We start from the raw sequence: 13,859 nt of genomic DNA on the forward strand, positions 1-13,859 counted from the left end.
GGTGACTAAATCCATCATGATATGCACTTCATTCTATGAGGGCAGTGAGAGCTTGGCACAGGTTGCCCAGGAAAGTTGTGTCTGCTCCATCTCTGGCAGTGTTCAAGACCAGGTTAGACAGGGCTTTGAGCAACATTTTGAAAACATTTAATGTCATAATAAAATAAATGAAAGTAATAAATTGAAATAAATGCATTACATTTCAATTTAGTAATTGAGAATTTTTAGAAATTATGAGATCTTCCCAAAGTTTGCAGTGTAGTAAGCATGAAGCTTTGGTGCTCAGGGAACACCTTGTCAGCATTTGGCTTGCTTGTTGCTAGAGGAACTTAAGTTTAAAGTAGATTGTGCCCACTGCAGGACAGTTCATTTTGGTTTTGACTTGTCTAGTTTGGTCTCAATAATGCTTCAGGGTGTTTGTAGTCACTGTTTTGGAATACTAGACATGGTGACATTTGATAAGTGAGCAAAGTGGGAATGCAGTGTCAGCTTGTTAGAGCTATAGATCTGTTTGTGAGCAGCACAATAATGAATCTAGTTCATAGGCTTTTATAACTGAGGCAACCACACTCAGTTATTTATAACTGTTTCTACATTGGTTTTTCCACTGTTGATGTGACTATTTTGAGCCTAAGGATTTTAGATCTTCAGTATTCAGAGCCAGAAATCACATCCAAAGGCTCAGCAGCATTGGGCAGATCCTTCTTGAGACATTATTCAGCAGTCTGTTGAGGATGACCAAGTGCCAGATCCACTTTGGCAGGAAGATGCCTTAATAATTTTGTTTTCTAAACCCTGAACTCTGCATTCATGCCCTCCCTTTGTCTACAGAGCAGTTGTAGCAGGAAAGGTGTCGTGAAGATCTTCCTTAGATAGGTAGCCTCTTTGCTCTGTGCAAGCTAATATGCAGCCCTCTGTTTTTCAGTGTGAATTTTTGGGGGAAATTTTGGATATTTGCATATTTACATGTAAAAAATTCATGTGTATTACTGTTCATATGTAAATATGTAATGTTCCATGCTGTACCCTTCTATGCCATCTGTGCTGTAGTTACCAGGCATGCTAACAGTTAATACTTCTGGTGGTGACTTTTTCTTTTTTTCCCCCTTGAGGGCTCTGTATACAATTTTGTAATTTTTCTAGTCTGCATCTGAATTAAAATAAAATTATATGTAGGTGAGCTGAGCTGTCAGGGGGTTGAAGCTGACTTGTACTAAGGAAAAGATACTTGTGTAATATCGCTGTATGTCAACACTGTTAAGCGAAGTGAGACGTTGCCATCAGTATCCCAACTATGAGCCTTGTTTGAAGGAATGTATTTGCTCCCTGCTTCTGTTCACCTCACATTTCTTTCTTCTCAGAGTCCTTACATAGTTCTTTTTTTTTTTTCGCATAGCTAGTATGTACTGTTTATACTTTATGTGAGTTCCCTGTGCAGTAAAGTACATCATAGAATCGTAGAATAGTTAGGGTTTGAAAGGACCTTGAGATCATCTAGTTCCAACCCCCCTGCCATGGGCAGGGACACCTCACACTAAACCATATCACCCAAGGCTTCATCCAACCTGGCCTTGAACACTGCTAGGGATAGAGCATTCACTACCTCCTTGGGCAACCCATTCCAGTGCCTCACCACCCTAACAGTAAAGAATTTCTTCCTTATATCCAATCTAAACTTCTCCTGTTTAAGTTTGAACCCATTACCCCTTGTCTTGTCACTACAGTCCCTAATGAATAGTCCCTCACATTCATCCCTATAGGCCCCCTTCAGATACTGGAAGGCTGTTATGAGGTCTCCACGCAGCCTTCTCTTCTCCAGGCTGAACAGCCCCAACTTTCTCAGCCTGTCTTCATATGGGAGGTGCTCCAGTCCCCTGATCATCCTCGTGGCCCTCCTCTGGACTTGTTCCAACAGTTCCATGTCCTTTCTATGTTGAGGACACCAGAACTGCACACAATACTCCAAGTGAGGTCTCATGAGAGTAGAGGGGCAGGATCACCTCCTTCGACCTGCTGGTCACGCTCCTTTTGATGCAGCCCATGATACGGCTGTCTTTCTGGGCTGCGAGAGCACACTGAAGCCGGCTCATGTTCATTTTCTCATCCACCAACACCCCAAGTCCTTCTCCACAGGGCTGCTCAGAATCTCTTCTTTGCCCGACCTATAGCTGTGCCTGGTATTGCTCCAGCCCAAGTGTAGGAGCTTGCACTCGCATCATTTACAACTGCATTTTTTTCTTAGCTTTTTCTACTCATTTACAATCCAGGTCAGCAGTGAAAGTTGTTAGTTTGACAGAATGGGCTGTTGGCGGTGCAGGAATAGGACTGTTGGGAGTGGCCAGGCCTGGAAACTTCCAGACTTTTTTTCTTTCTTCCACAGAATTCCAGGTAGCTTGAACACCATGCTTGCTTTCAAATGTCCAGTTTACACCTACCTGCATGCTTATTTTGTGTCATCCACCTTACATCTTACCATTTAGATTTAGATAAACTGGTTAGATGGTCATGAACTATGTATCAGCAGAAATAAAACCGAGTCTAATCACAGGTTTTGAGTGCTAGTCCATTGAAAACAATAGGAAATAATGTATTTGGTATTCCTTTGTCTGGAAAATTTCTTTGAGGACAGGCAAAGACTAAACAAGGAGTATTGCCCTTCATGATCTTACCCTGAATAAATCTCTTGGGTTTTATTATGACTTGTAAATGAGAGTGAGTTGCTTTGGGTCTTGCTATTTTTTTCAGTGCCATAAGTAGCACTTTGATGGGTGGCATCTATTTTAGATATCTTAGAGATGTTGCAAGGCCAATAGGATAATATAAAATCATGTGATACAGTCCAGTATTATGCAGAAATATTTGGCAGGGTTTTTTCTGAGTGGATTTTGGATGAGACTTTCAACAGATGCAGTATTACTATTGCCCATACCCTGATATTTTAATGGAATCTTATTTTTCAGTTGATCCCTTCTGATTCCAAATATTGCATTCGTTCCATGCTTTCTACTACTGTTCCTCCATTTATCAGAAATAAGAATGGTCAATGTTGTACCAGTTCTATCCTGCATGGTCCCTCACATCTCTGTCTGAGAGGGTCAGAGAGATCCTTGAAGCATCTGGCAAAGGCCATGTTGCCCCCATCAGACTTCTGTCAAGAGGTTTCTGGGCGACTAGGTGACCCCGTGCCTTTTCAGTCAGCACTGAATCAATGCTGCTACGCAGTATGGTGCTTTAGGGCTGCATGTTAGCATCTTCTAACGATGCTAGCATCTACTTCATTAATGCATCTATAGTCATTAGCAGACCAGCTGCAATCTAACTAATAATTGCATTTTGTCTATCCAGCATCCCTCTCAGAATAACAATCAGTCTGCACTCGTTTTAATCATTAGTTCTGGGTACATTAGGAATCTTGCAAATATGACCTTGCTGCAGTGCTAAGACTCCAGCTGAGCTCAGGATCTGGCCACATATGAGTTGGTGAGATGCTGGAGTTACCTACAGAATAAGAGTTGGAGCTTGGATTTTTTGACTCCTGAGCATGGTCTCAGTTGCAGAAGTGTCCATTTCATGCATTCCTTCTCATGTTTTAAGCCCCAGCCTTAGTTGCCAGTGAACACAGCACATCTTCCTTTTCAATTTCAAGATTTTCAGCTCAAGTTGTTTTATTTTTAAATTTCATTAATTCCATGAAAAGTTTAAGTGAATAGTCATTCAGCAATTTGCATGAATTAAATCATTTTCAAGTACTAATTAGGAAAAGTGTGAAGAGCGCATTAAGTATTGAGGCAAAACATGACTTTAGTTTACAAGAAGAAAAAACAACTGCTAGCAGTTCAAAGCTTTATGGCCATTGGAAGGTTTTTGATTTTCTTATCTTGCTCTTCCATGCTTTGGAAAAACAACAGACACAATTCAGTTTATGCTTTGTTCAGGTTGTATTTTTAAATTGAAGAAGACAATTGTGTGACCAGATTAAATAGAACTCCAATCTAAAAGCTACAATCAGATGAATTGTGTAGCAGGGTACCAAAAATAGGTGTGTTTGCTTCAGTGGTCTGTGAGGCAGTTTTTGTGTGTCTGATAGTTTTGGAAATTTGATGCATCGTGGTTAGTGTATAGAAGGATGATGTTTCCTGTCCAGAATAAAGGACCATGTTCTATACCCTTCTGAACAGTAAGTCACAAAGTACCTCCCAGGTGCTACTATTGAAGCTAGTGGTGCTATTATTGGAATAAAGCTCGAATAACCAAATTTATGGGGTGTTTTTTTTTCCATAAGACTATTTCTAAATCTGTGAAAATAAAAGGTACCACATAGCTAGTGATTCTATTGCTCTTGCCTCAACAAAAAAATTGTTTTAAGGGGCAAAAGAATCACTTTTTTGGTATACTGACAGAGGTCAGCTACTCTATGAATTACTACATAATTAAATATGCGACAGTGGCAAACTGTTTTACAATTGAAGATATCTTAACTGTAAATTGATTTAGCATGGACCAGGTCATTTAATTGTTACGTGCCACGTTCTTTCTATCCGTGAAATGGTTTAAAAATTAACCTTTGCATAATGCTTAGCAAACTGCGTCTGGATTAAATATTTTGAGAAGGTTAAGACCATTCCTTTTCCTTATTGCCATAGTGAAGTTTAAGACTTCCCTTGAGGAAAGTATTGGCCCAGCCCCCATCCTCAGTTGTTTCCCAACATGTCTTTACTGCTCTCCAGTGGAAACCTTGGGAAAAATCTTATCCCTCCTGAAGTCAGTTGTAATAGGCTTTATTTACTTCACTGGGACAAGGATTTCATTCTGGAAGAGAGCCTTTTAAAAAAAAAAGATAAATGAAGAAAGGTTGGAGCCAGCATCAAACACAAAAGATGTGAGATTTGTCTACAGCAGTGTTTCTACATGCATTTACTTGTAATTTGTGTTTGTTTTTTTTGTGTTGGGTTTTTTTGGTTGTTTGGGTTTTTTGTTTTCTTTTTTTTTTTTACAATGTGGTGTTTTTAATACTTACCCCTGCACATGTCTGGAACACAATGAGCTATATTTAGTTTTCTGTTTTACATTTAGTGTTTCCATGTAGTTTCTGCCTCAGAGAAGGTTTTATTTTCATTCTGAGACATTCATGAGTTGCCTCATTGCCCTTTAAGCAAAATTCTGATCCTTCAGATAGCTTGGTAAGAGTCACAGTTCAGACGATGAGCTTTTAAATTTCTAGTAGCAGTGACCTCAATACAGCAGCTTGAAATCTTTCATGTAATAAATCTGACTGCTTCAGTTAGCTTCTTTTTGTTCAGAGGTGAGCTGGAGAGTGTATGTTTGGGGCACTTTCCTTACCGTTGTGCGTACATAGCCTCAGGAGTAGTAATACATCTGTGTAAATAAGATGCTTCCTGACAGTATAAATTATGAAGTTGTTTCTTTTTTGGTGTGTGTTGTTGAGAATACTGTTCTTACGGATGTTTTTCCTCCATTCTGTTTTTCCCTCAGCCTTTCATTATCCTAAGCTTAATGTGTCTCAGCTGATGAAATCTTCCTGGGTGAGAACAGGTACGTAGAGCCTCTGTGAGTAAGAATGCAGTTATTTTTGTAAGTAGCCTACATAAATATCAGTAGCTTAGCCTGATACATTTTTATGAGACCTTCATGTGCTTGAGCTGAATAAATTCTGAAACCAAAGGCCTAGTGACCTGGAATATCTGGGAAATTTAATTCCTGGGTCTTGAATGAACTGCTGCAATTCCTTGATGATGCACACAAAGTTTTTATCTGTCGAGCAGTTCATTCTTAGTGAGACAACTTACATTGTCAGGCATAAAGTGTCTACTCTGCATGCCATCAATATGCCACATTGATTTTTATTTTTTTTTTTAGGCTTTTATTTTAAGTGAAAAATAAAACTTTGTCTGTGTGGCACTTTCTACCAAAATATGTCAGGAGCAATCCAGAATGAAAATAAATACATTCTGAGTATGTTAGTTTCATCACATTACATTGACCTCTTCTGATTCATTCAAAGCAGATCCCTCCTGCCCAAGTTTTGTGGATGTTTTATTGTATAATTCACAGATATTTTGGGCTGCCACATTTAGATGCTCAAAGGCTGTTAAGGATGGCTGCATGCTGTAGATCCTTCCTGCTTCTATTAAACAGAAACCCTGAAAGGTGACCAGGCTGTGGGTACCAGACTCCCACTGCATAGGCTTTTGCTTTCCCACAATTTTATCACCTGTAGTCTACCTGTTGTGCAGGCTTGCTTTTTTTCAGGTATCCCTGTCTCCTCTCACCAGTGACCCAGTTTACTTTTTAAACAGGAAATCAAGTTGCAACTTTATTTCTGAAGCCCACAGAGTTTGTTTTAGAGAAATAAAATGAAGAATTTCAGATTATGTTCAGTAACATGAGAGAAGGTGCACTTGTGTATGCCACATCCAGTGTCATCCTTCCTTGGGATGTTGGCTTTTTTGGTCACAACCCCACTCTCATTTGCTCAGCCTTTGGCTTGTTTTTCTGTTGTTGCTAGAAGTTCCCTTAGATACTGCGGTAAGAAGAGGGTGCTTCCAGCTCAGAAATCAGGTCCCTTTGTGTTTTTCTAAACTTCTTGACTATAACATTGTGAAAGCCAATTGCAGAACCTTTTTTGCTGTGGAGAAATTTTCTGTAATCCCAGTTCTTGCCTGGGAAAAGTGAACAGACATTAGCTAGATCAGTCTTTTCAGTCTCTATACTATATTCCAAGGATAATGAATCATGACATAGGAAAATGACACATTATCTGCATAAAGGTTTTTAATATTAAATTACCCAGATATATGTGCATGTATCCCAAGAGTCATAAAATGTTGGGATATGCAGTGTTCTCTATAGCTGTCCCTCTCGGTTGTAGAATACAGTTCATGCTATAAAGTATAATTCATTGATACTAAAATTTAATACATAGGCAAGAATGGTCATCTTCTTACTGTATATAGTAGCCTTAGGCCATTGTCTGCACTGTCTATTTACTTTGCTGTTTAAATCTGAGATACTTAGTCTATGATTGAATTTAGAAGATGGATGCTGTTGATCTCTGTGAGAAATCATGACAATTTTTCCTTCTTCTGACATCTGCAGTGAAAATTTTTAAATGGAAAAAGTGATTTTAATGTTTTTTAAAAAATCTAAAATATATATATTTATTTTATCTTAAATGGATGGCTTTTTATTAAGCACTGCACTTAAAATATTAACATTAAAACACTTACTGAAAAAGGGACTTTTAAAAAATATAAAGCATTTTAGTGGACAAGTGCAGGAGTGAAAACTGAATCATTTTACTGCAGTCAGCAGTGGGTTGGATTACTATCCCTTAGGCTTGTTTAATTAGGTCATTTGAATGACTATCGTTCCATTCACTTCACTTTACTTTTACTTGATGTGATCTTGTTAATGAAGGTCCATACTTTTTCATTTCCTATGTGTTGCTCCTCAGGGATTCCTCCCAGCATTAGCTGCCCCAGTGACCCAGAGTACTTGGGGTTGGGAAGTGAAGTGAGCAGGGCTACTAACCAGGCTTTTTTGTGCTATGATTGGCATCTTGTTAAACTTCATCTGGGAAAGGTACACTTGCTATACAGAACTTTGTTAATGTGCTGCTGTTGTATTTTTTCTCATTATTATAACCTTTCCCCACCCAATGTCTTCCTTTCCAACATGTAACCTTCAGCTGAACTGGGCAGTATTCCCATATGAGTATGGATGCTCTTGAACTGTCTGTGAGCTGTCACAGAGTGACTCAAAGCTTGTAACTAAAAGTGCAGAAAAGGAACTGAAAAATTTCACTAATTCATTTGTGTTCTTGGGTTACTTTCTCTGCAATGTAGTTCTCTTGGGTGTTGTCGACCAGCGAATTCACGAGGAAGTGTTTCGGGCTGAGATGGAACGGAAACTAGCCCACCTGTTAAACGAGGCATTGGTCAGGGGCCGGATATGGAGACGAGCCAGTTTTGCAGGTGGCAACGTTGTTCAGGTATTAAGAGCTCAAAGTCAGAGGGAGAAACAAAGGGTAATAAATTATTGAATAAGTTAATATTGTCCAGGTTTTGAATTAAGAAAGAAAACTCAAACGAATGTGTCACATTTAACTGGTTGATGATGCTTATGACTTGCACTTAAAATACAATACTTTTGGAGCCTTGTCTTTTAAGCTAAACATAGACAAATGGAAACAGTTGAGTATTTTAAATAAGTCTGACTTCTTAAAATCAATACTGAAAGTTATTTTACCAGTGTCCTATTTTATAAGCTTGTTGTCTTGTCTGACTTACATGAGATGCCTAGCAAAAGGAGACAGGATGATCATCTGAGTCAAAAGAAAGTCCTCTGCTGGAACAGCTACTTCCCAGCTCTCTAGTGTTTTGGTGTTGGTGTAGAAATATGAAATACACTCATGCAGCAGTATAGTAGTATATACTACCCCTTAATTCTCTATTTGTCACAGTACTCCTGGTCACAGGAATGGCTTTCAAGTATGAATGATTTATGATACCAAATTATGCACACATGGCAACTTCTGCTATCTGGATTCTAGTGCTGCTTTATAGCTTTGTCACAGGTGAAATTATTCACATAATGTCCAGGGAGGCTCAGATATTTAAATTCTCACGTGTTCTTTCTTGTCAGTTCAGCAAACTGAAAGCCAAAGTACTTTTTAATGGCTCATCTTCTTAAGAATTACTTTGTCCAGCTAATTCATCAACAGTTGGTTTATCTCGCATATGTCCTTCTGATAGTACCTACCCATTATCCTTATTTAATTTAATCCAACAGGTTTTGCTACCACTTAAATTTCCAGATGTTAGGATGTTCTTACTTTTTTTTCCCATCTCAGAAACATCTGTTCCAGTAATAGAGATTTTATTTTTTCTTATTTGCAGCTTTTAGTTACCATAAATAGATGTCTGTTTCAGATCTTCTATTCCCAACACTTCTTACTGCACTTTGTTCTTTATGCCCATCCTCCCTTTGCATATAAATTAAACAAATATTTCTTATGTTGCAAGCAAAGACACCACAACCTGTGAAATGTGTATGTGTAGATTACACTTTTATGATTTTACATAATAAAGCTCAGGTAATTTATTTTTGCATGGATAAAATTACAACCAGGTCCTTTCCACCTAAAGAACAGTGTTTCAGAAAGTGAAAATACAGCATTTTTCTTAAGACTTTGTATTACTTACTGCTCTGCAGCTCATGTTCCCACCAGCAGTGCTGCTCATTCATGGCACTTAATTAGTCCAAAGAATCTGCAAACTGCTGTCTTTGGAAAGTGGAGAATCTTCTTAGTTAAGGTCAACACATCATACTATCCCACATAATCAGGGCTGCTTCAGGTGCTCACAGCCTGTGCTGTTAGACAGGGTTAGCACCGTAATAAAGAAGATGCAGAAAAAGGAAGGCTTAAGGACATACTTTGCTGCTTAAGTGTCTGTGGTGGTTGTCCTGCTTTCCTGAGCAAGAATAGTATGTACCATCAGGTCCTATTGCTTTTTGGTAGCTTGCTTTGGGGGGATGTTCAGGTGTATGGTAGATGTGACAGCCTTAGAAGCTATTGTGTGCAGTGAAGCACCTGGTAGTGGGCTACTGAGTGGAGGACTATTTCTTTCAAGGATGCTCTCCTGTCAGTTGAGGATCTGGTCCATAGTCATTTGCAGTAAGCCTTTTAGTTCTACTGCTGCTAATTCTGTACCTCATATCCAAGTTTATAAGCTGTTTGAAGCTTACTGTATGTATGCATCTGTTTGTGTCTTCAGGGAGAGCTATTAAGGTTCTTTGTACTTCACATTCCCATATATTTTTCTTTCACACAAACCAGTGACTGTTATGCTTGTAGGCCACAATGAAGTGAAAATAAGTGTTGGATACTTTCATTAACAGGGCATGTATATATCCACAAAAGACTAGACACACATATCATTTGTGTTCAGCCCCTATAGAGTGATGTTTTTCCTGAGGTGAAAGATATGTATAGTGTATTGAAATGTGACATTTCTAAGCTCTGTGGAAAATCAGGGCTGTGGGTCAGAAGGTGAAACAATTATTTGTGAATGTTACTGCAGGCATATTAGTTTCCTTTCACATACCGAGGAAATAGAAGCAATACCTTGTGAGGTTTAGATTTAATTTCTAAAGGCATGTGTTAAGATCTAAAAATGCTAAAAATGACTCTTTAAACCTAGATACTTTGAATAAGAGCTTTGGTCTACTTAGGGTGCCCAAATAGCACATTTTCCCCTCCTGTTTGCCTGTCTGTGCTGTTAACAGGTAGCACTCCATGATAAAAACAAAAAAAGAAATCAAAGGAAAAAAGCCTATAACCATTATGTACAAAAACTATTTCAAGCTTCACACCTGACAGTTAGACATGAGATAGTTCCACTGATTTTTTTTGTGATGCTGATATTAATGTTTCACAGAGCAAGGTATATATATTTTTAATAGGTATCTGCTGTTGCTGCAAATTTGAAGGCACATTTAACGTGGTTTGCATTGCATCTGCAGAGGCTAAGCCCTGTGCTATAGTTTGTCAGTAGTTTGCTACAATATCTCAGTTGTAATTAATTTGTTGGAGGAATTAAATGGCTTAATTGTAGTTTAAAAATCCACCAACAATATTTAGTTTTCCTTCGTATCAGCATGCTTGTTACTTTGAACCTAGCTGAAAGCAGAAAGGTGATTCTACTACGTGACAAAAACAACGATGGTCTGATTTAAAGAGCACATTAGTTGACACTGTGATTATAATGTGTGCTATGAGGAGGCAGTAGCTATGAGGGGATATAATGAGTTCATTGAGATTTCATTAAGGCAGAGGTTCATTCTCTCTATTTTCTGCTGACAGCTCTCCTGAGTGTGTAATCTGAGTAAAGGCTCAGTCTTGCTGGAGGTTTATAGGTTTTTAAATACAGCCTTTGGGGACTCCTGCTGCTTCACCTTTTCCTCAGAGGCATTTCACTCCTCCCATGATCGGCCCTCCATCAGGTTGCCTGCAGCCTGTTCCTACCTCTGTTTTTTGGCCAATTTTTTGGCTGTAAATCAGCAGAGGAAACTTCCTTAGCATTGCTGTCAGCACCCTGCCCCCCTCAATTCATGTACCAGTCATCCCAGCTCAGCATGAGGAGGGTCTGCCACAGCAGGTAAGTGTTTGGTACTACATCAGCAAGTGCTGTCTCATCCAGGTTGCTGTGAGAGCTTTCTCTGACCCCTGGCAGGTTACATGTGATGCCTGTTTCACATTATGCTTTATGTTGCATTGTCTGCTGAACCCCTCAGACCACAGTACATCTTCATTCAATTGCATGGACACTAAAATCCTACTTTTAATAAGGCAGAGAGCAGCATCTTTTTTAATTATTTTTTGCCTAGAGGATGAACAGAGTGGAAGAAAAGGAAAATAAACTTCATATGTGCATTTTGGAGATTGTGTATGTGCGCTTGCTTGTTTCTGATTAAGACTCATGCCTTTGAAACCAGAACCGGTTTATCCAATGATTCCTTATCCTGATGGCATTGCTGACAGACACATCCCACTAGCTGACTGACACTCTGCAAATGCCTTGCAAGCTTGCCCACCACTTGGATTTCCCCACTTTAAGTTATGAACTAGGTTTAGTTTCCAGGCAACTCTGTTTACTGACCTATGATATTCTCTTGAAAACACTTTTTAAATTAAATTTACTGACACCTGAACACAGTTAAGCCTTTACTCTGCGAAGGTTAAATGCACATCTGAGATCAACAGAGATTGTGTCATTTACGTACACAGAAATTGCATTAATCTTTTTTTCTGCCTGCCATATAGTGAAATTCTGGCATATCCTTCCTATGGCATCTCTCACTGCCAAAGTGTAAATGTAAAATGCTTTAAATGCTTCTTTACACATGGGCTACTTTGCTGACTGCCTTCAAAATACCATTTCTACCCCTGCTTGCATTCTTAGCACTCTCAAGGATAGAGATACCTCTGTAAATTACGAGGCACAACCAGTTCAAAGCTGCACAAAGCCTATAATTTGGAGCAAAATGGCACAAACACAGCACAGAGAATACGTAAAAATTTGGCACAGTGGATGTGTACCTCAGTTTTATAAACAGACTTAAAAACCAGTTCAGATCCAGGGTGCCATTTTCTGTGTTGCAGCAAACTCAGAGTTTAGTTTAAAAGTTCAGTGAAACAATATGACAGAGATGAAAACTGAAGTACCACTATTGTCACAATTGTGTTTATGTACAGATCTAGTTTTCTTGTCACCTCAAGAGTACCCTGCTCAGCCATCAGCTTTCCCAGAATAGAAATCAATAACCATCTCCACTTGAATTTTAAAGTTTGTCTGCAGCTTCCCTCAGCATGGTGTGAGCAGTCATGAAATACCGTATATTCAGAACAAATTATTTCAGGTAAAACTTACCTTAAAATAGTGAGCTTAATTGATCAGCACCAGTCTGCATCTCCATCCTTCACTGAATTCATTCATGGTCGTTTCCATATTCTCTATATTATGCCAAAATACCTCCAGCAACTTCTTTCTGTCTCTACTGTGACTGTTCTTACTCATTCCTGTTCCTCAGCATAGGGAGTCATACACTGTTGTTTTGAATTATGTGTTAAAACTATGTTGTTTCAGTTGTGGCAGCTTGTACTGGAATCTGTCCTCCTACTCCTCTGCCCTTTCAAAAGGCAGCTATAGAGAAGTTTGTTTTTAACCCATTCAGCCTGCTTATGAGTGTTACCATGTGTGTATAACACACATAAAATTATGGTACTTCTAGGATACTCCACTATGCCATAAAATGTATGGTGGTTCCATTTAAGAATCTTTAAACTGTCTCCAATTCTGTAGCTTTCCTATACACAGAAAGGTTTCATAAAACTAAATGTAAAACCCGTTGCCTTTCAGCTTCCTCCTTCGTTCATGTGAGTTAAATGCTGCTTAGGAAGTCCAAACACTGCTGTTCTGTGCACTGAGGTCAGGGTGTGGTAAAGACAGACCAGCTGAAGCAGAAACACAAGGCTGTTAACATTTGCTAACTAATGATATGTCTGGGTTCTGTGAAACCAGATTCATCCCTACAGCTGCTGAGTATGTATGTTAAAACCTTATGTGTTGATACTCTCCTGTTATACTTTCAGGCAGAGATCGTTGCCCCTTAGCTGATAGTATTCAGGACGAGAAGCAGCACTGGTTAATGGATCCTGCTAGCAGGTCTTTCTGTGTTTCAGAGATCTGCGCATTTTCCTGCTCTGTTTGTAGGCATTCTGTTTCTTACATCAAATGTGACTGACGTTCAGCATTACTCTTTGCTTTCAGTTGGTTTGGCCTAGAAGATTTCTTTTTTCCCCCCTTTTTTTTATTACATACCTTGCTGTTACCACCCCTGGGAAATGCTTTTTTAGGACATGTTGAGTCGATGTCCCCAAAGAGCAGAGCATCATCCCTGTTGAGCTAGAACATTGCTCTGCTTTCCTTCAACATGATTGTTTTGTTGGAAACTAGGAAAGAAAATAATACAGATCTTTGCTTTTGTAAGCCTCAGAGATGCAAACATTTGTCTGTCTACTGTAAGCCTATAGGCAGTGTTTCAGATTCTAATTTATTTAATATGTAATTCATAGTAAAGGATAATAATGAAGGAAGCAAAATACATTGCTCTATTTGTGGCAATTCCTTTCAGAGCTCTTCAGACTCTGTTTTTTATGATAGAATACCTCCTACTATTTTTTTGGCCTGGTTCTAGATTGAGCTCACCATTACATGTAAATGGTTAAGAAGAGGAGAGTTATTATGTATAAGATCTAATTTTACAGGAACTCAAAA

At 38.8% G+C, this 13,859-nt stretch overlaps 1 protein-coding gene across 4 annotated transcripts in view; it reads left to right on the forward strand.

Moving 5' to 3' along the window:
- The window catches only part of KIAA1549 (KIAA1549 ortholog), a 144,752-nt gene that overhangs the window by 84,166 nt on the left and 46,727 nt on the right, over nucleotides 1-13,859 (forward strand). For all 4 annotated transcript variants that reach the window (XM_034062837.1, XM_034062838.1, XM_034062835.1 and 1 more), the window contains exons 7-8: nucleotides 5,494-5,553; nucleotides 7,866-8,011. In XM_034062837.1, the coding sequence (XP_033918728.1) occupies nucleotides 5,494-5,553; nucleotides 7,866-8,011 (206 nt within the window). The remainder of the gene's footprint in view (nucleotides 1-5,493; nucleotides 5,554-7,865; nucleotides 8,012-13,859) is intronic.

The sequence above is a fragment of the Melopsittacus undulatus genome, chromosome 5 (assembly GCF_012275295.1).
Source record: "Melopsittacus undulatus isolate bMelUnd1 chromosome 5, bMelUnd1.mat.Z, whole genome shotgun sequence".
NCBI lineage: Eukaryota > Metazoa > Chordata > Aves > Psittaciformes > Psittaculidae > Melopsittacus > Melopsittacus undulatus.